The sequence below is a fragment of the Orcinus orca genome, chromosome 10 (assembly GCF_937001465.1).
Source record: "Orcinus orca chromosome 10, mOrcOrc1.1, whole genome shotgun sequence".
Taxonomy (NCBI): Eukaryota; Metazoa; Chordata; class Mammalia; order Artiodactyla; family Delphinidae; genus Orcinus; species Orcinus orca.
This window is the reverse complement of record NC_064568.1, coordinates 391,216-412,885: the sequence shown is the minus strand read 5'-3', so window position 1 is coordinate 412,885 and position 21,670 is coordinate 391,216. Positions and strand designations below refer to the sequence as shown.

Below are 21,670 nucleotides of genomic sequence, written 5' to 3'. Positions count from 1 at the left end.
GTGGGGGGAGTTGGCAGCCTTGAGGACACCGGGTGAGCCCCCCCAGCCAAGGTCCCGGGCCAGGTGCTCCCGGGACACAAGGCTTCCAGTGTCAGCTTGAGGCTCTGCTCCCAACCTTCATGGCCCGGATCCTGGCCGAGCTCACGGCAGCCTTTGCCCAGCCAGGCAGCCCTCTCGCCAGGGATCTTTCCAGAGGGAAAGCAGGATGAGCCTCCATGCCTGACGACTGGGCGTGTGGGCTGGGAAACGCTGCGTGCCCCCCTGGCTGGACCTGAGCTTGGGCCCCGGCACTGCCTGCCCTGCCCTGACCACCTGAGTCTCCCCAGGGAGCGCCTGGTCCATGAACTGGACACGACGGGGGAGCTTTTGGTGGACCTGGGGTCAGACCAGACGTCCTGCCACAACCCGTTCAACGGTGGCTACTACCCCGTGCAGCTGGGCTTCACAGAGGCCCAGAGCCTCATGGCCTCCGACCCTGCTGCCTTCAAAGCCCTGGTCCAGGAAAGGTGATGCAGGTCCCAGGGCTGCTCGGGGGAGGGATGGGGGTACACATGGCCTGCAGGAACTTTGGACTGGGAGGCTCTGGCCTCTGCCCAGTTCTCCTGGGGCAGCTGTGTGGCCTCGGGCAAGACCCTTAACCTCTCTGGGCCTCTGTCTCTTCCTCTGTCACCGGGGTCATGGGCTCCCTGGCCTGTGGGTATGCTGGGAACAGACTGGGGTGACATTTGCAAAACACCGGGGGCAGCTTCCAGCACGTGTGAGTGCTGAGCAGGTGCTGGTGGAGGGGAGCCTGAGGCGCTTCTGCAAGAGGCCGTTGCTTATTCAGCACCGAGTCTGGTCCCGGCGCCGGGCTGGCTGGCTGACGACCCGACCCATAGGCGCTAGCTTAGGGGCTGCCTGCAGGGTCCTGAAGGGTAGGGGGCCCTGAGGAGCCGGCACGGACCGGGGCTTCCAGGAAGGAGGCGCTGGGGGAGGAGCCAGTCAGGGGTGGAGCCAGGAGGGGTGGAGCCAGGAGGGGTGGAGCCTGGGGGAGGAGCCAGTCAGGGGTGGAGCCAGGAGGGGTGGAGTCAGGTGGGGTGGAGTCAGGTGGGGTGGAGCCTGGGGGAGGAACCAGTCAGGGGTGGGGTCAGCAGGGGTGGAGCCAGGAGGGGTGGAGCCAGTCAGGGGTGGGGTCAGCAGGGGGTGGAGCCAGGAGGGGTGGGGTCAGCAGGGGTGGGGCCAGGAGGGTGGAGCCAGGAGGGGTGGAGTCAGTCAGGAGTGGGGTCAGCAGGGGGTGGAGCCAGGAGGGGTGGGGTCAGCTGGGGTGGAGCCAGGAGGGGTGGGGTCAGCTGGGGTGGAGCCAGGAGGGGCGGGGTCAGCTGGGGTGGAGCCAGGAGGGGTGGGGTCAGGTGGGGTGGAGCCTGGGGGAGGAGCCAGTCAGGGTTGGAGCCAGGAGGGGTGGGGTCAGCAGGGGTGGGGCCAGGAGGGTGGAACCAGGAGGGGTGGAGCCAGTCAGGGTGGGGGTCAGCAGGGGGTGGAGCCAGTCAGGGGTGGGGTCAGCAGGGGTGGAGCCAGGAGGGGTGGGGTCAGCTGGGGTGGAGCCAGGAGGGGTGGGGTCAGCTGGGGTGGAGCCAGGAGGGGTGGGGTCAGCTGGGGGAAGAGTCAGCAGGGAGGTGGGGCTCGTGGGGTTCGGCTGTGGTTACAGCCCTGACGAGCGGTGCTGAGCTGACAACTGACCGCACCTCTCGCAGCCTGAGGAGGCACGTCTCGGCCATCAACAGGCTGGCCCAGGAGAACTTCTTCTTTTGGGACTATGGCAACGCCTTCCTCCTGGAGGCCCAGAGAGCAGGTGAGAGAGAAGGGAGGGGTTTCCCTCTCTGCAGGCCTCGTGGGCGGGGCAGTGTGGCCCGCGGGTTGGCTCCACGTGTCCCTTCTGGAAGCTGGCCCTGCCAGGGCCTTGGTCTCGCTGGGCCTCGGCTTCTCCAGGTGATGCTGGGTCTCCGCGCACAGGGGCTGATGTGGGGAAGACGGGCGCCAACAGGACGGAGTTCCGCTACCCCTCGTACGTCCAGCACATTATGGGGTGAGTAATGGGCCCTTCCAGCGTCCGTCGTAGACATGCAGGTCTGAAGATCTCCTCCTCTCCCCACTGCTCAGGCCACGTGCTGAGGCCTGCATTCGGCCCCAAGTGGTCACGGCACTGGGTCACGGGCTTTCCACCCCAAAATGCAGGGGGAAAGGAGCTGAAAACGAGAGACCCTGTGCAGGGCCTCAGGGAGAGAGCAGGATCGGCCACGCCCGAGCCACGAGTGGGCGGCGGAGGGCCTGATCCCTGCAGCCCGTGTGCTTCCCTGGCCACGTGGGCCGGAACAAGCAGGGACCAGGGAGCAGTCGGAGGGAGAGGACAGGGTGGAGTTCGGGCCTGAGCCGCTGGGGTCGGGTGGGGTGGGCAGCAGCCCCAGATCTGCACCGGAGGGGACCCCCGGGGGGCGAGAGAGGCCCGCGTCCTTCTGAGGTTCACTGTGGGAGGGGAGGGGCCAGAGTTGGGCCAGGGCCACTGGGGTGTCCCCAGGGGGCAGTGGGAAGGGAGCCCAGCAGGGGCTGGGTGGGCGCGGGAGCCCAGGGAGGCCCCTGCATTCCTCTGCCTGGAGTCCCCTCGGAAGGTCAGCCCACTTAAAGCAGATTTGGCCTTAAGTTTACTGTTTGTCCCAATGTTTAGTTTCAGTTGCCTGGTTTTCAGGTTGTCTCCAGCAGCAACTTAAGGAATTTCTGCTTATCTGTGTCCCAGCTCCCTGCTTCTGCAGCCAGAGATGGTACAGCTCTGAGAGGGGAGCTGGGGAAAGGACACCGAGGGGACAGAGGGGGCTGGGGGAAGTTACCGTCCAGTTCGTGGCTTGGGGGCTTCCGGCAGCCATCGTGGACACCGACGCCCACTCACTACACAGGCCCCCACGAACCACCGCCTGGCGCACAGCCCTCACCTCTTCAGTTCTGGAGCACCTGCGGCCTCGCCGACCATGGACCGTGGTGGGGTGCAGCCAGCCTGGAAGCCCCCAGCTGACGAGCCTTTTGCCCTTGCAGGGACATATTCTCCCAGGGCTTTGGGCCTTTCCGCTGGGTGTGCACGTCCGGGGACCCGCAGGACCTGGCGGTCACGGATCAGCTGGCCACGTCAGTGCTGGAGGAGGCCATTGCTGGTGGAGGTGAGGCTGCTGGTTGGAGATGCTGGTGCACGGTGACCCCCAGAGGCTCCGATAGACACCTGCCTGGCGGTGCTGGGCAGCCTGGACACGTGGTCCCTGGCCTGGCCCCGTGGGCACAGGGCATATCCTTGGGTGGTGCCTGTTGATGGTGTTCTGCCTCCCTGTAGCTGCCCCTGTGTCCATCTGCGCCGTTCCCTCGTGTCCAGGCCCCTCTGTGTCTCCGTGTCACAGCTGCTCCAGGCCAGCTGTGGGTCCGTCTGTGGACACAGATGGGTGCCTCTGCCCTGCAGCCTTCTCGAGGGAGGGTCTGTGCCACCCCCCACCGTGGGGCAGGGGCTGCCGGTGCCTGTGACGCCCTTTCCCCTCTCCCTGCAGTGAATCCGGCTGTGGAGCAGCAGTACATGGACAACATCCGCTGGATCCGGGAGGCCTCCCAGCACCGGCTGGTGAGGGCTCAGCCTGGCGGGGGCAGGGTGGGCAGCTGGACCGTGCCCGGGGTGAGGTGCTGCTTGCCACCTGGGCCAATTAGGTGATGTCCCCACTGGCCACCTCACCCAGGGGCCACTGGGCAGAGAAGCCCAGGACCTTTCAGAAGGGGGCCTGGGCTCCGGGGCAGCAACCAGGGTCAGGCAGGTCTTTCCTCCCCTCACTCCCCTGCTGGGCCCTGGAGCCAGGTCTCCCGGCTTCTCCGCTGTGTGACCTGGAGTGAGTGGCTTGGCCTCTCTGAGCCTCCCGTCCTGTCTGCGCGGTGGAGATGCTTTAGGCGGCGCATGCCCCCTGGCTGTGGTGTGGGGCTTGGAGCAGGCCCTCTGACGCTCTGCGGGGCCAGGGCTGGGGAGACAGGCGTTTCCGTGACTGTGAGCGTGACCACCAATCGGATGACTCGAGATGGGGACTGTTTACACGGACCCGTCAGAAGGGTGTCTCTGAGGAGCTGCCTTGTGGATTCAGGTCTAAGTGGGGTTGGGGGCTGGGTGGGGGGAGTGACAGTGGGGGAAGCAGAGGGGTCAGCCAGTGCGCAGGCCTGAGGAGACAGCCAACAGGATGCACCAGGGCAAAGTGAGAAATGGGCGTGTGGGTCACAGGCCTCTGACCACAGACTCTGATGGCCGGATGCCGCCACCACGTCTGGACCAGTGGGTCCTTGGCCTGGCCTTCAGCCAGGCCTCCCCCGAGCTCTGAGCCCCCTCTCCTGGGCTTCCTGGTCCAGCCCTGTCCACCCAGGCTGCCGCCGCCTCCTGGTCCAGCGGTCACAAATGCATTTCTCCACAAAGCCCTTCATGCCAGCTACCTGGAGCCTGAGATGCCCACGGCCGTCGCTGTTGGACTTGAGGGCCTGGGCCTGGGAGGGTGGGGCAAGAGGTGGAGATGGGGGGCCAGTGCAGGGAGGCCCGGAGAGGAGGGCCACGACCACCGAGAAGGGGCCGGCAGGGTTGCAGGGCTGAGGGTGTGTGGGCGGCCAGCTGGGCTCCCCCCCAAGCCTGCGAGCAGGACCCTCTCTTTGTGTTTGAGTTAAAGTTACCTGGACATTGTGTCTTTCCCCCTTGTTTCAGGTTGCCCTCCTCCCTCCCCTCCATCCCTCCCCCCTCCCCCACTCCCTCCCTCCCTCGTCGCTCATGAAAGTTGGTGATCACAGAAGGTTGTCCTTTTAACATTTTAATTGTTTCTTTCAATGTACACTCTTGACAAAGCTGGCAGTCCTGGGTCAGTTCCTCCCATTTTCTGTTTGTGGATCCGGGAAATCTGAAAGGCTGCCATGCTGGTTTACGGTACAGCTTTTCCACAAAGGATTCGAGGCAGCTGGCGCAAATAAGCCAAGGCCTTTGGGTGGAGAGCGGGAGGCCGAGGAAGCCCCAGGCTGACTGAGAGGCTGGCGTGCGCGGGCCTCCTGTGGACGCCCTCCCCCCGCCGTGCTTCACCCCATCCCTGGGCGGCTGAGGGAAACACCTGCACCCCCTTTGCAGAGTCCAGGGTTTCTCAGTCTCGGCACTGCTGACATTTGGGGCCAGGTGAATTTGTGTTGATTGTGGTAAATATACATAACATAAAATTTACCGTTTGACCCATTTTGAAGGTACAGCTCAGTGGCATTAAGTACATACACTGTTGTACGACCATCGCCACCGTCATCTCCAGAACTTTCTCATCTTCCCCAGCTGAAGCTCTGGCCCCGTCAGACACTAGCTCCCTCTCCCCTCCCCTCTCCTTCTGTGTCCGGCTTATTTCAGCGAGCTTGATATCCTCAAGTTTCATCCACGTTGTCACATGTCAGGATTTCCTTCCTTTTTAAGCGGAATCGTGTTCCCTGTGTGTATGGACCACACCTTGTCTCTCCATCATCGGCCATGGACACTGGGTTGCTTCCCCCTCTTGGCTACTGTGAATGATGCTGCTGTGAACATGGGCGCTACTACCTCTTCGAGCGCCTGGGGGCTGGAGATTCTTGGTCACGGGGACCATAGTCTAGCAGCGTCCCTACCCCATGCCAGCAGCACCCAGATGTCCACAGTCATCCCCAGAGGTCGCCCGGCTGAGAGCCACTGTGCTAACGATGACTGCTGTGCTAGCAGTGACAACGCCAACATGAACAACGGTTCATTTTCGGGAGCCTTTGTCTCCCGCAGTGAGTGCCCCCCAGCTCCAAAGGGGCTGCATCCTGGTGGCGGTGCGCAGGGGCTCAGCCTCCCCCGGCCCGTTTCCTCACCTGTGCAACGGGGCCTGTGATTGAGCACAGTAGTGTCTTCCTCACAGACTCACTAAGGAGATTCTGGGTGCCAAGCCGGAGCAAGGCAGACACGTCAGAAACCGCCTCGTGGGGTGCTGAGGTTACTCTGGTGGGAAGGGTCGAGTGGGGTGACGCCCACAGGAGGTGATATCCCCGGAGACAGGCGAGTCAGGGTCCCGGAGGCCCCTGGGGTTAACCCTGCGGGGAGGGTCAGGAGGGACATCTGGGGGGCCCAGCCTGCACGTGGACACGCGGGGCAGGACGTGAGTGCTGGGACTCTAGGGCCGCCTCCTGCCTCCCTGGAGGCGGCCGTCTGACTGCTGGTGGCCGTGTCTCCCGAGCGTCCCCCCGCGTCGGTCAGCTCTCACCCTTCTCTCCGCAGGTGGTGGGCTCCCAGGCCAGGATCCTGTACTCGGACCAGAAAGGCCGTGTGGCCATCGCCGTGGCCTTCAACCAAGCCATCGCCCGTGGGAAGATCAAGGTGGGGCTGTCCTGTGCTTGGGAGGGGCTCCCCTGCCTCCCCACCAGGCCAGCCCAGGCCCGGGAGGGAGGAGGCCCGTCCTGAAGCCCAGGCTCTGGCAACTCGGTCCCTGCTGTGTGACTTTGGGCAGTCAGGGGCCCTCTCTGAACCTCTTATCAGAAAAGAGGCTCCCGTAACCTCAAAACGTGGCTTTCCCACGAGTGTCTCATGTGGCTTTGTTAAATTGTCCCTTTCAAACCGTGACAACCTTCCCTGCTTTTCCCCATTTCCCTCCTGGTCAGCCCTGCCCACCTCGCTCAGTGCATGCGCACTTCCTGCTATGGTGCTACAGTGCTGGCAGGGGCAGAGACAGCATCTTAGTCCTTCCTCCCTCCCTCCTTCCCCCTCCCCCTTCCCTCCCTCCCTCCTTCCCTCCCTCCCTCCTTGCCTCCCTCCCTCCTTCCCTCCTTCCCTCCCCCTCCCCCTCCTTCCCTCCCCCTCCCCCTCCTTCCCTCCCTCCCTCCTTCCCTCCCCCTCCTTCCCTCCCTCCCTCCTTCCCTCCCCCTTCCATCCCCCTCCCCCTTCCCTCCCTCCTTCCCCCCTTCCCCCCTTCTGTCCCCCATCCCTCCTTCCCTCCCCCCTCCCCTTCCCTCCCTCCTCCCCCTTCCCTCTCCCCTCCCCCTCCCTCTCCTTCCCTCCCCCCCCCACTCCTTCCTAAGCGCCCCCTGGTGCCAGCCTTGCTGCAGCACTGCTGTGCAGAGGACAAGGTAGACAGGGTCCTGCCTGGTGCTGGTGGAGGGACACTTGGACACGCAGGCAAACGTATCAGTTCAGGGGATCTCAGTGGGTACCAAGCTCTGTGAATGAGGTGACATGTGGGGCGACAGGGGTCAGGATGGCCTGCTGCCTTGCAGACCAGACTCAGAGCGGAGGCCTGAGTATCCAGAAGGTGCCGGAATACTGCACAGGTGGTTCATGGCAGAGGTGAAGAGGGGGAGCATACTTGGCCTGTTCAAGGGCAGGGCAGCTCCTCGGACGCCGAAGCCGTGAAATCCCGGTACCTCTAGTGCCGTCGAAACACCAGGGCTGTCCCTTACAGCGCCCTGTGACATCGGGGAGGTGTCCTGTCCTCTCCGGGCCTCAGTTTTCCTCTATAAAGTGGGTGTGGTGACAGTGTGGGTGGGGTTGAGGAGACTCGGACCCAGCAGCTGGAGAGCACATGGGGCTCCAGGTGGCTGGAAAGTGCGTCTCTGGGCAGCCACGGGGGCAACAGAAACCCTGCGCTTCCTCCCGCCGAAGGTCTGCTTTTCAGGGGAATCCGAAGGGCATCGGGTGTGCCCTGTCCCTTGATCTCTGCCCTGTGCTGGGCAGTGGACACGGGTAGCTGACCTCTCGTGTCCTCCCGCACTGCAGGCACCGGTGGTCCTGAGCCGAGACCACCACGACGTGAGCGGCACAGACAGCCCGTTTAGGGAGACCTCCAACATCCGTGACGGCTCTGCCTTCTGTGCGGGTGAGCACAGCAAACTTAAGCTTCTTCTCTGTTGGATTGTATTTAACGATCAAGGGATTCATTCAGTCGGTTGTGGTGTTGCAAGAAAGGTGCTGGCCTCTGAGAGGCATGGCACGGGGTGGCCAGCCCAGGACGGAGGGGGGGGTCCTGGGATGCGGGCTCAGTTGTAAACCAGGGCGGGTGCCAGGTGGCCCAGCTAGGTGGATGCCCGAGACCCGGGTGCACCTGGGCCGCGTTCAGGGAGGAACTGCTGCTGCTGCAGCCGCCGCGATTGTTACTGTCGCCCCAGAGCTTCTGCATTCCGGTCCTGGGGGGCCTTCTGGTTCCCAGCACCTGCAGCTCCTCCCATTATGGACGGGATCCCAAGGGAAGGAGGTGGACGGTCAGGAGCGCCCCCCACATCACTTTGTTTTGAGGGATTGGGTCCACTCCGTCTAAGTTACGGAATTCATGCGTATAGAGTCGTATTCCTTCATTATGTTCTTCACGTCTGTGGGGTCCGCTGTGTTCTTGCTGATGTTGGTCGTTTGTGGCTTCTTTCTTTCTTTCTTTCTTTTCTCTGGCTGCTGTGGGGCTTGAGGGATCTTAGTTCCCCGACCAGGGATTGAACCCATGCCCCCTGCAGTGGATGCAGGGAGCCCCAACCACTGGACCGCTAGGGAAGCCCCGTGTCTTCTTTCTTTTTCCTTTATGAGTCTGGCTAGAAGTTTATCATTTCTACTGAGATTCTCAAGAAGCTTTTAGTTTAAATGATTTTTTAAATTGCTTTTCTGCTTCCAAATTCATGGATTTCTACTCTAATCTTTAGTATGACCTTCTTCCTATTTACTTTGGGTTTAATTTGGTTTTCTTTCTCTGGTTTCATGAGGTGGAAGCTGAGGTTACTGACTTTAAACCTTTTTTCTTTTCTAATAAGAGTGACTTTGAATTTCCCTCTAAACACTGCTTTAGCTGCATCCCACAAATTTTTACATAATATATTTTTATTATCATTCAGTTCAAAATATTTTAAATTTCCTTTGAGACATTCTCTTGGACCCATGAGTGATTGAGAAGTATCTTTTTAATTTTCAAGTTTGGGGAGATTTTTCTGGTATCTTTCTGTTACCGACTTTTGATTTAATTCCATTATAGTCTGAGAGCTCACTGTGTATTCATTCTGTTCCTTTAAATTTGCTAAGGGTTGTATACGTCCATCTTGGGGCACTGCGGTTACTTGGGGGCTTGTTCTTTAAATGTCAATGAGGTCACGTCAGTTGGTGATGCTGTTCCTGGTGTCTAGGTCCTTACTGACTTTCTGCTGACTTGTTCCATAAATTACTGACAGACGGGTGATGAAGTTCCCAACTGTGTTTGTGGATTTGTCTGTTCTCTTTTCAGTTCTCATCCACTTTGCCATGTGTTGTTTTTTTTTTTTTTTTTGGCGGTACGCGGGCCTCTCACTGTTGTGGCCTCTCCTGTTCCAGAGCACAGGCTCCGGACGCGCAGGCTCAGCGGCCATGGCTCACGGGCCCAGCCGCTCCGCGGCATGTGGGATCCTCCTGGACCGGGGCACGAACCCGTGTCCCCTGCATCGGCAGGTGGACTCTCAGCCACTGCGCCACCAGGGAAGCCCTGCCACGTGTGTTTTAGAGTGGTGTTGTTAGGTGTGCCCTTGTTTAGGTTTACTGTCTCTTCTTGGAGCATTGACCGCTATCATCGTGTGATGTCCCTGTTTATCCCTGATAATACTGCTGGCTCTGAAGTTCTCTGATATTAATGTGGTTTACATTCGTATCCTTTGGCCACGGTGACAACATACCACAAACTCAGAGGCTGGAACAGCACAAATGTGTTCCCTCACAGTTCTGAAGGTCTAAAGTCTGAAGTCAGTTTCTCGGGGCTTCAGTCGAGGTGCGGGCAGGGCTGTGACGTCTCAGGACGCTGCAGGGGAGAATCTGCTCCCTGGCCTTTTCCAGGTCCTCGAGCTGCTCTTCTTGTATCTCATAGCCCTGCACTAGGACGAAAGTATTCCCAGGACCCCCTCCTCTTCTCTGTGGGCACAGTGGGGGTTTGGAGGAAGAGCCCGCCGGAGGGTGCCGACCCCTTCTGTCCGTGTCCCCAGGGGCCTCGGTCTCAGGCACGCTGAGGCTTGTCACTCAGCAAGCCCTTAGACACGAGTGAGGCACGGGTCCCATTTCCGTGCAGGTGCCTGCCTCCCCAGAGTTCTGGGTAGCTGGCCGCCCCGGGACCTCGGGCCTCTGATGGGCCGAGGACAGTTGGTGATTTGCAGTTTGCCCCCCAATTTAGCGTGTTTGCTCTAAGGGTGGGACTGACGCTCTTTGTCACCTGAGCTGACACTGCCACCACATCCCTTTGAATTCCTTTGTCCTCCGTGCCTCTGGGGCGCTGTACCTGGCACCGGAGAGAAGACAGCAGGGGCGACAGTGCTCGGCGGGCACTTGTTCATTGTCCTGCTTTGCTTGGCTCTGAAAATACAAATTTCCGCTGTTCCTGCAGTTGCCCTGCCTTGTTCCCATCCGTCCCTCAGACCCTGGCCTGGCCTGGCTGCCTTCCTCGGGGGCTGACGGGGCTCTGTTTCCACAGACATGGCCGTGCAGAACTTCGTGGGAGGTGCGTTCCGGGGAGCCACCTGGGTTGCCCTGCACAACGGCGGGGGTGTCGGCTGGTAAGGAGGTTTCTGGGGGCCGGTGGTGCAGCTGGGGCTCCTGTGGAAGGCTCGGGGGTCTCCTCCAGGGTCCTGGGCCTGCTTCCTGGAGCTCCCGCTACCGAGGGCTCCTCGTGTGAGCTGGAAATGGGGGCCTTGCCCAACACCCCACCTTTGGGGTCTCACCCGTCGCGCAGGACACCAAGGCCTGCCGTGGACGCCGTAAATCACCCTTTCCTGTCGTTTTCATGCTGCTTTCACAGATGTTTTCCAGGGAATGCTCAGCACTCTCCTGGCCCCGTCCTTTCACTCCGCCAGGGGCTGGGCTGGGAGGCGGGGACCTGGGTTCTGGGCTCCCTGGGTCCTGGCCCCTCTCTACCCAGCCAGGCCTGTTTCCAGCCCATGCCACGAGGGAGCTAGGGCTTCTGGGAGGCTCCCTTCTGGGCGACAGATGCATTTCCCTCGTGGGGACATCCCTATAATTCTGCACCCAGTTCCAACCCGAGGGGGTTTTCTGACACCAGCTGCGTGTCCTGCAGTTCCACTCAGTTCCAACACTGTCAGCACAGAGAAAACGTCAGATCCCACGGCTGAGGGCTCAGTCCCACAGGGCTGTCCCCCACCCACCTGCCGACTCCAGTCACATGTGCACAGTATTACCCGTGCTTCCGACCCACCAGCTGCAGATCAGGGGTCCCTGCAGCCGCTTCCTCGGGTTCCATTGGTTTGCTAGAGCAGCTCACAGAACGCAGGGAACCCATTTAGTCACTGGATTTCTGATTTACTACAAAAGATATCAAAGGATGTGAATCTGTAGCTGGATGAGGAGATACATGAATTGAGGACCCAAAGGGACCCTGTGGGGCTGGGGCCGGGCACGGCAGCACGTGGAAGCACTCTGGCTCCCCAGCCTGGGCGCTCTCTGAACCCGCTCCTTCGGGGTTTCTCTGGAGGGTTCCTTACGCGGGCGTGATTGACTGCATCATGGCCACTGGTGACTGATTCCGCCTCCAGCCCCCCTGCCCTCCCGGAAGGTCAGGGGCTGGGACCCACGTTCCAGGCCTCTGATCACACGGCGGCTCCACTGGCACCCAGCCCCATCCTTGGGTGGTTTCCCAGAGTCAGCTCATCAGCATAAGGAAAGACACCTTCATCCTTCTCAGCAGAGGAAATTCCAAGGGTTTTGGGAGCTCCGTGCCAGGAACAGTGGGCAAAGACCAAATACGTCTTTCTTGTTATAAACCGTGATGTCATATTTGCTGCTAAGAACGATGAATAACTAACGTTTACTGCAAGTGGACCGCCTGGCAAGCATTTGAATCCCCTCTCTCACCCACTCTTGGAAAAGAAATGCATCTACAGATGCGGAAACTGAGGCAGCAGGCAGCTGGGGCTACACCTGTGCGCGTGGCCTCTGGGCGGGGGTGGGGGTGGGGGGGGTCGCCTGGGGAGCTCTGGTCGCGTGGGATTCCTGGCTCCTCAGAGCAGCAGGGGGCGCCGTGGCCCCGCAGAGGAAGACAGCTGCCCAGGCCCGGCCACCTCTGAGCTGACCTCTGAGCCCGTTTTGGCCGGATCAAGCCTGGACTTGCCCTCCAGAGCCAAGTCCTTCACGCTGCAGCTTCCAGAGCGTCCCCGGGGGCTGGCTTGGCCTTGGGCCCTTCGAGGCCGGAATTCCGAGCTGCAGCCCAGTCAGGTGGCTCTCATGAATGGAAAATGTGATCCGATCGCGTGTCCTTTCAGAGACACAGGCTGGAGAAAACCAGGACGGGAGGGAGCGCCTGGCGTGTTGGCACTGGGTTTGCTGAGTCATGCTGCAGGTGCAAGAGCAGCTCTGAAGGGGGCCGGAGGTGCTGGTGGAGCCAGATCTGGACCCAGATCTGTTGTCCCTGGATTCGCGACATTGGTGACAGGACCGCAGAAGGCAGGACGGAGCCCCCGAGAAAATGTGCAGGACACGAGGCCTCAGGACAGTGCTCGCCGCTGACCCTGCACGGGGCTCCCAGAGCGGGGTCCCCTCTCACTGCCAGGCTGCCCTAGGCTCTGACAGGGCGCGGCCGGCGAGGCGCTGGCCCCGAGGCCCTCGGTTGTGGCCGCCCTCGAGGGCTCCTTTGGAAAGTGCCTCAGATTCACCGGGAATCCATCAGACACAGACGTGCATGATTTAATCCACCAGATACTGCTGCAAACCTTCCTGTGAAAATCAGCGGGAAAAATCTGTCCCATGCCTGTTCTTCCTTCCATCTCCAGCTATAGTTTTTGCCTTCTTGTATGGAAAAGCAAGTGTCTAAGTCATAAGCCACCCTGATACCTCTCAGTTTGCGTTCCCGTTTCTGAGCTGGTCAGTGTCGGCACTGGGCCGCTCTGCGGCCCCTGCTCTGCCCAGTCTGCTCTGACTGTGTGCTGGGGTGTGTCCTGTGCTGCCCGCCCGCGGTCCCTGCCGCCTGCTCCTTTTAGACAGGGCGCAGAGCAGGAGAGTCGGCAGTCAGTCCCTGGTCTCGGCGGGTTGGACGGCTGCGTAGAGCCTGTGTGGTTCCGTCCCTCCAGGGAGGGTCCGGGCGTTCCGCTCAGTCCCTGTGTCCCTGCTTTCTGTCCTCACACCCGGTCCAGCCCCGGGGCCTCACGTGTTTGAGGAGTAAGTGCACCATCTTTATCTGGATGTGATGCTGTTTCCTCACTAGAGCATATCTCGAACCCGGCTGTGCATGGGGCTCCCCAAGGAGCTTGTTTCTCCTGGACAAATGGTCACAGTAGCAGCATGCTTTGCGGGCTAGCGGTGGAGATTAGTCGCGGCAGCTAAGGCTCCTGTGGTGCGCGACCTGTGCACGGGTGTCTCCAGAGACACTCGTCGAATCACCTCGATGGTCCCACCTATGAGGCAGCAGCACCGAGAATGTGACTCTGCCTGGGGTTCCCGGCAAAGCCACCCGCAGTCACTTGTGAAGGAGCCAGGACAGGCCCCGCCCTGCCAAGGCACCCCTCCCGTGAACGTGAACCGTCACTGTGTGTGCACCGTGGGCGCCACAGTTCCCGGCATGAAGATTCCTGTTTGCATAACCTCTTCAGCCTTGGCCGGTATCACCGCCTGAAACCCAGGGCTTCCGGGCTGCTGGGCCAGAGTTACAGACTCTGCTGTTTTGCTTTGAGTCGCTCTCCCAGGGTCCTGTTCCTGAGTTGCGTGCTCTTGTTCATCTTATAATGTTGAGTACTTCCTTTCTTAGTACATCTGGCACTAGCTCTTGGTACATGTGACATAGGGTTCTGCTTTTATGTCCTTCTCAACGGGACTGTTCTCTGTCCAGCAACTGCTCCGGGATACAGGTCCTCCTTTCTTGCTGTCTTCCTGGGCCCTGGACTGCTCCAGGCAGGGTTTGCAGAGGTCCCCTGGAGCTGGGCACCTTTGCTCTCTGACCATCTGGGCTTCGGGCTACCAAAACGAAAGATGTCGTTCTAATCTCCAAAAGTCCTCTCTGGTCAAAGGACTGTGGCTGCCGCCTGCTTTGTCCTCCGATCCCCGGTACCAGCCTCTGACAAGCGAGTGGTGATGATCTTGAATCCGTGCAGAGCCCCCTCCACCACAGCGGCCACGGGAAGTGCTGGGAGCCCGCTCGTGGGCACAGGGCGGCCGGCTGCAGGGACACAGGCCCGGGCGCAGGAGTTCCGCTTCCGCTCCCTGGGTGGAATGGGGCAGAGGGTCCTCACCCTCTTGGTGGGAACCGGCTGAGGTTGTCGGGAGGGCCCAGCTGGGCAGAGAAGGGGGTGAGGCCGGAGGGGCCGGAGGATCTGAGAGCTGAGCCTGGCAGTAAAACCTGGCAGGAGCTGACAAGATTGAGGGCGTTTCCTGTGTGTGTAACCGAAAGGGGCTGGAGGGTCAGGGATGTGAGCTGGGCAGGAGCCTTGGAGAAAGACGTGGAGGGTGAGGATGCATCCCGGGGCCTCAGGAAGGACGCAGTCTCCGTGGCTGATGGGGAGGAACTGCGGGGCAAGCAGCGGGAGAGGACGGGCACTGGCCCACGTGGATGATGAGATTGGAATGACAGCTCTCAAGGGACGAGGGACCCCAGGCACGTCAAACCCGGGAGAGGAGGTGGTCCAGCAAATGGTGGGTATCCGGGAACTCGGCCCTCAAATCAAGTAATCAGGACCCCGAGTGCGAGTACAGGAGGACGAGCGCGAAGGACGGCAGGAAGAGAGAGCCACGTGGGGGCCCGGAAGAGGTGGCCCCGCCCCCCCACGGAGGCGACACGTGGGGCCCGGAGGGGGGCCTGGGGTCTGTGGGTGGAGCGCGGAGGCACGAGCGGGCAGCCTGCATCCCTCGGCCGTTAGGCACAGGCAGGCTCCGGGCTGCGGGGCTGTTTCCCCAGACAGCGCTTCCGAAGCAGGCCTGTCCCTCGCAGGGTCGGACCCAGCGTGACCTGGGAACCTTTTGCCTCTCGCAGGGGTGAGGTGATCAACGGGGGATTTGGCCTTGTGCTGGACGGGACCCAGGAGGCTGAGCAGAAGGCCAAGATGATGCTCAGCTGGGACGTCTCCAACGGAGTGAGTGACCCCCTGGCCCCTCCCCGTCAGTGGCCCTGCCCCCCTCCCAGAAAACAGTCCGGAGCCCCCGCTGCTCCTGTGTCTCCCCTCCAGCCACCGCCAGGGTTTCCCTCCTCTTCAGACGGGCTCTTTCCCGCCCAGCCTGTGTCCACAGGGGGCCCGAGCAGTGTCGCTCGCATGCCTGCTTGTGCGTGCGCGTGTGGTGCGGGGCTCCAGCTGTCTCTATGGCCACGCGGGCCTGAAGGGGGAAGCAGCACGAATGCGAGGTCAGGGGGTGATGGGGGGTATTTGCAGATGGGAGTGGAATGGGGAGGGGCTTGGGAGCCCTGCGCTAGGGTTAGACTTGGGTGGCCCAGGAGAGTGGAGGGGCGGAGCCCCAGCAGAGGGGGCTGGTCCTCGTCAGGAAGGCGATGCGGCAGTGAGGGAATGGCTGGGGGAGGTGGGGAGTGGCAGGAAGGCAGCCAGAGGTGGGGGGAGGGCCGAGGCCACCGTCCAGGGGGCCCTGAGGACGCTGGGCCTGGCCTAGGGCCCCTGCCCGGAGTGGGGGTGGGGGGGGAAGTTCGGGCAGAAGGTTGGCCAGTGTCACGTCGTCACAGGCGGGTGGGTCAGTTTTCTGGCCAAGAGAGGAGGAGGTGTGACCTGGGAACGCCTGGTGGGAACCCACTGACCCGCCGACGACGTGGCACCGACACTGCACGCCCTCTCCCCGCCCCGCTGGCAGGTGGCCCGCCGCTGCTGGGCCGGGAACCCGAAGGCCTACGAGATCATCTGCCGGACGATGCAGGAGGACAGGGGCTTGGTGGTGACGCTGCCCCATGAGGTGGCGGATGAGCGTGTGCTCCAGCGGGCCCTGCGGCTGTGAGCGGGACCGAGAGCCCTGTGGTCCCCTCACCACCTCAGCCCCGCCCTCACCTCACAGCCCGCCGGCTCCCTCCGCTACTCCCCGTGCTCTCCTGGGTCAGGAGCTGTGCTCACGCCCTCTTGGGGCTCACCACCCAGAGGGAGTGTCACTGCGCCCCCAGCTTACAGCTGAGGCCAGAGGGCGGGGACCTCTGCTATCCCCACGTGGCTCCCTGGGGACCGGGAAGGCAGTGGGGGTCTTCTTCAGGGCTGGGTGCGCAGGCCTGGCGCCGAGTGGGCTCGGGGGGCTGGTGCCGTGAGAAGTGGCCGAGCGGGGCACTGACCAGTCCTTGGGGCCGCCTGCTGTCCCTCCTCCCACCAAGGGCCAGGTGCTCCTTTGGCCAGGCTCTCGCCCATCGCCCCGCCTTCCCCCGACCGACCGACTGACTGGCGTGGGACCGCCAGGTGACCAGGCAGAGACGGCCTGGCCCGGGCCGGCGGTCCACGCCCGAGACCTGCGACCTCGCTGCACAGAGAGGCCAGCTTTGAGCATGTCCTCATTCTCCTTGGTTCCCACGACAGGCTCCAATTGAGAAAGAGATTGGGGGCCGGTCTCCAAGGAGCCGCAGAAAACTTGACACCCGCCCCCCACATCTAGCCGGGGGGCCGAGTCCTCCCCGCGGGCCATTCCACCTTCGCCCGAGCTAACAAAACCCCACTGTTGTCTGGGCAGCAACGGGCACGTAAAAGTAGCCGATTTTCCAGCCTCTCTTGTAATTAGGAGTGACCATTGGCCTGGTTCCGGCCCATGAGGCGACGTGGAAGGCTGCTGGGTGGGTCTCCCGGGAAAGCTGTAATAAAAACGGACAGGCGCGGCTGCATCGCTCTTTGCTTTTGCCCCTTCTTCCTGCCGGAACCTCAGGTGTGATGCCTGGGAGCACCGCAGCCCTGCTGTGAAGTGACCGTGAGGCTCACCGCGGCACCTGGAGGCACGTGGAAAGGCAGAGGCGCCTGGGCTCCCGGCAGTGCTGGGAGCTGCTGTACCAGGCCCGGATGGCCTCCCCTTCTCCTTGGTCCTCACCTGCTAAAGCCATTCTGGGAGGGCTTCTCTTCCACACGGCGAGCACGGGGTCCAAATGGTCGTATCGCCGCCAACAAGTCTCCACGGAGGGCACCCTGCTGCGTGTATCTGTGCGAACATTCCCTGTTCCTAGGGAGAGACAAAGAGGATATGTCCAGTTTGAAGACCGGGCCCTCCCGTCATCCTTTCCCATCCAGCACCCTCGCTTATTCAGGACAGCCAGGCTCGGCCAGCCTCAGGGCAGGGTCTCAGGAGGCTTCCGGCCACGTGTGAGGGCTGCACACCCGCCCTAGGCGCCCTACTGAGGCCGCCAGTGAGCAGTCTCCTCCCCTGCCTCAGCTGCCCGCAGGGAGAAGGGACAGCTGACACCCAGAGCGGAGCCGCCACCGGGCCCGGGGGGAGTCAGGGCAGTGGCCGCAGCCTCGGTCACCAGCCACTGCAGCCGCTGACTTTTCAGCGCACCCGGAAAGTTCAGGGCGAAGAGCAGGGTGAGACTCTGTGTTCTGGGAAAACGGGCAGCACAGGCCCTCAGAGGGTCAGGTGTTTTCTGGAGCGGTCGTTTATGAACCTGGATTCTCACCTCTTCCCACAATTAGAAAAGCACTAAAACCATTAACTTAGGTATTTGCTCCTTCCCACCAGCAGCAACCTTCTGCGAGCCTTCTTGAAGAAAGGAGAGGTGTGTAGTCCGCTCAGAAATGTTTTCATCAAAACAGCGAAGGTAGAAAACAGTCGGCCCTGATGGGCGTGAGTTCGGCTGCCTTCGAAACTGGGGCTTGTGAAAGTGTCCGGGCCCCTCCCGGGGCCCCCTCTGCTCCCTGGGAACGTGGACCCCCCCGGGAACAGAGGCTCTCCCTGCCGGCCAGCGCAGGCCGGTGCAGGAGGGCTCAGCTCTCTCGCCCTGGGCTTTCCAGAGGGGGCTCCTACCCTGGGGGCTGGCGCTGGACTTGACCTGCACTCGCGTTCTATTTGGCCTGCCCTCTGTAAAAATTTTTTGACATCATCACCGATTTTTAGAAATTGGGAAATTTCACTTAAAAAATCCAGATTTTGAGTTACTTAAAGAAGTCAAGAGATTAGGTGACGCCACGCGCTCGCCACCGCTGTGACGGCAATTAGCCGGAGGCCCCTTGGGCCCGGGCTTGTTTCACCCAAGTTACCGCAGCCCTGCAGCCTCTGCTGTCCTCCAGCGGCGAGGCCACGTGTGTTTGTTGTTTATTCTTGGACAGGAGCTGCTGAGTTCTTACCCCTGCCTCTTCCCCACGTTTGTGTCACCTGCATGGCCTCTGTTGGGATTTGAATCTGTCTGTATCAGGGCTCTCCAGAGAACCAGTAGGAGGTATACCCGTACCTATATCCATATGTGCTATAGATAGATGTCCATGTATAGAGGTAGATGCTGTCTATGTCACGTGCGCCGGAGGCCCAGGGAAGCCGGGGGTGCAGTTCAGCCCCAGCACCAGGGCCAGGGAGCCCGGGGCGCCGATGGTGTGAGTCCCCGCCCAAGGGCGGGAGATGAGAGGAGGGGTCCCAGCTCAAGAGGGAGGCAGAAAAAGGCAAGCTGCGTCTCCTCCCACCTTCTGTTTTGTTCGGGCCTCCACTGCTTGCATGACGCCTATCACTTTCTCTGGGGAGCCCCCCCCATTCAAATCCTAATCTCATCTGCAAACACCCTCGTGGACACACCCAGAAGCAAGGTGTAAAACGGCCCAGTCCACACGACGTGTAAAATTTACCGTCACGGCGATCTTTGATGGAGAAATTAACTCTGTGGTACGATGATTTACAATGAGAAATATGTGTTTGGTCTTCAGCCCTGTTTCTGGCCCAGAGCTCCTAAAACCCGTGGAATTTCCTAAGTGATGAGAGAGATGAGGTGTTTTGCTATTCGTAACAAGCCCCTTTCTGCCACACCTGAATTTATGTTTCCGAATTTGGGGCCTCACCTGAGATGGGGCTGGTCGCCCGGGGACCCAACCTTGTGACTGGAGAGTTGAACTTTCAGTTTCCCACCCGCGACCTCCAGGGAGGGGAGAGGGGCTGGAGGTTGAATCAATCACTGATGGCCAATGATTTCATCCATCTCGCCTGTGTAAGGAAGGCTCCAGAAAAAAACAAAAGGAAGGGGACGCGGAGAGCTTCTGGGCTGGTGAAGCCCTGCAGATCCGGGGTGAGCGGCACACTCGCAGAGGGAGCCCGAGCCCTTCCCCAGGCCTGGCCCTGCGCGCCTCTTCCATCAGGCTGTTCTTGAGTTATGTCATTTCATGATAAGCCAGTGATTTAAGTAAAATGTTTCTCCGAGTTCTCTGAGCTGCTCTAGCAAGTTAATTGAACCTGAGGAGGGGGTCATGGGAACCCTCCATATGTAGCCGGTGGGTCAGAAGCACAGGTGCCAACCTGACTTGCAATGGGCATCTGACGGCACTCTGGCAGGCCTGAGCACTTGAGCTGCGGGATCTCCTGGTAGATGGTGTCAGATGTGTCAACTGCCTGGTGGGGTTGGGGAAAAAAGCACATTGGAACGCCCGGCCCAGCCCAGCCCCACTCCTGCCACAGCTCCGGAAGGACTGCATGCTACAGTGAGGGCTTTCAGCCCATCAGGTGCTGGGAGAGCAGCAGCTAGGCTGGTGGGGTTTCCCCCCAAATGCAAATATGACAAGTGCATGTGTGTCCTCCACTTCTCCTCCCCCGGCTGCCCCAAGCCCTTTCTACACCCACCTCCTCGGAGGGCAGGGCCTGGGTTACTGAGGGTGAACGCGCAGTGTCTGCGGTGCTCCTAATGCCCGGAATCCCTCTAGAATGTGCCTTTCTGTCTGTGCCTGAGACATCACCGAACCACCACTGGCAGTCAAGCCCAGGGAATGAGCTGCCCCTCTGCTCCTGCCTGCTTGTTGCAGGGTGGTTGGGAGGGCAAGGGGAGTCCTTGGCAAACGTTTAACAGGGCTCATTTCACCCATTTAAAAATGTTTTTAAAAATACTGTCAGCCTGGGCTTCCCTGGTGGCGCAGTGGTTGAGAGTCCGCCTGCCGATGCAGGGGACGCGGATTCGTGCCCTGGTCCGGGAAGATCCCACATGCCGCGGAGCGGCTGGGCCCGTGAGCCATGGCCACTGAGCCTGCGCGTCCGGAGCCTGTGCTCTGCAGCGGGAGAGGCCACAACAGTGAGAGGCCCGCGTACCGCAAAAAAAAAAAAAAGAAAAAATTGTCAGTCACTCTTGAAAGGTGACAAATCAAGCAGTGAAAACATGCGTATTTGCCACCAGAGGTTTTTCATGAAAACCTTTCTTTATTGTGGTAAAAAACATATAGAATTGACCATCTTAACCATGTTTAAGTGTACAGTCAGTGGTCTTAAGCACATTCACGTTGTTGTGCAACCATCAACACCCATCGTCTCCAGAACTTTTTCATCTTCTCAAACTGCATCCGTGCCCTCATTACACAGACCTGCCCACACCGGCCCTTCCGCCTCCCCAGCCCCTGGCACCGACCATCCCACCTTCTGTCTCTAGGAATCTTTCTGTCTTTAGGGACTCACGTGAGTGGAATCATGTACTGCAGTGTTTGTTCTTTCACGACTGACGCTGACGTACTTCACTTCGCATAATGTCCTCAGTGTTCATCCACGTTGTCCCATGTGTCAACATTTCCTTCTTTTTTTTTAATACTGAATAATACTCTGTTGAGTCCATAAATCACATTTTTATTTATCCATGCAACCGTCAGTGGGCAGTGAGGATGCCGCCACCTGTGGTGAGTAGTGCTGCTGTGAACATGGGTGTGCAAATATCTGTTCCGGTCTCCGCTTTCAATTCTTTTGGGTTCATACCCAGAGGCGGGGTTGCTGGGTCATATTGAAACCACACAACTGAGATGGGATTCGAACCCAGCCAAAACCCAGATTGGGACTCAAACCTTCAGGCTGGGACTCAAACCCATGGTCTTTTAAGTAAGATGGTACACCTGGTCTCAGGACTTGGTGACGCTCAGGTTCTTTATGTCTCAGTGCAGAAGGAATTCAGTGAGATCAAAGTGATAGGTAAGAAGTGGATTTATTTAGAGAGCTACACATTCCATAGAAGAATGCAGACTGTCTCAAAAGGTGAGAGCGGCCCTGGGAGAAACACTCCACAGACAGACGGTGGGCCAGCTCGGAAGGCGAGAGGCCCAGAAATATTGGGTGGTTAGTTTCTATGGGCTGGGTAATTTCATAGGCTAATGAGGGGGAGGGTTATTCCAACTACCTTGGAGAAGCGGGAGGGATTTCCAGGAATTCGACCCCTGCCTGCTTCTGGGCCTTTTATGGTCAGCCTCGGAATTGTCCTGGCCCCTGCGGGTGTGTCATTTAACTGATGCATTACAGTAAGCACGTCCACTGGAAGTTAGATCTTCTGTCATCTTGGACCTAATGGGTTCTCACCAGTTTTTGTCGTATCCACAACCTTTTAAAGGTTGTGCCCTGTGCTCTTCCCTCCTGTTTCAAGATGGTAATTCTATGTTTAGGTTTTTGAGGAACTGCTACACTGTTTTCCACAGTGGGGAAAACATTTAATTATAAAAATTAAAGACACTCATGATCTAAAACAAAATGAAGAAGTGTTAAAGGGAGTGAAGTGTAGAGTGAAAGATCCCTTTCCCACCTCGGTTCAGAGCAGTCAGGGTGCTAGCAGTGTCTGTGTCTTTCCAG

The 21,670-nt window shown here is 60.0% G+C and overlaps 1 protein-coding gene across 2 annotated transcripts in view; it reads left to right on the top strand.

Annotated features, from left to right (window-relative positions):
• UROC1 (urocanate hydratase 1) overlaps positions 1-19,285 on the top strand; it is a 34,473-nt gene extending 15,188 nt beyond the window's left edge. For both annotated transcript variants that reach the window (XM_004285452.4, XM_049715738.1), the window contains 10 exons: positions 327-506; positions 1,731-1,828; positions 1,990-2,062; positions 3,061-3,182; positions 3,558-3,628; positions 6,290-6,388; positions 7,781-7,880; positions 10,467-10,548; positions 14,964-15,063; positions 15,785-19,285. In XM_004285452.4, coding sequence (XP_004285500.1) covers positions 327-506; positions 1,731-1,828; positions 1,990-2,062; positions 3,061-3,182; positions 3,558-3,628; positions 6,290-6,388; positions 7,781-7,880; positions 10,467-10,548; positions 14,964-15,063; positions 15,785-15,925 — 1,066 coding nt within the window. In that variant the 3' untranslated portion in view covers positions 15,926-19,285. The remainder of the gene's footprint in view (positions 1-326; positions 507-1,730; positions 1,829-1,989; positions 2,063-3,060; positions 3,183-3,557; positions 3,629-6,289; positions 6,389-7,780; positions 7,881-10,466; positions 10,549-14,963; positions 15,064-15,784) is intronic.
• Positions 19,286-21,670: the final 2,385 nt, after the last annotated feature.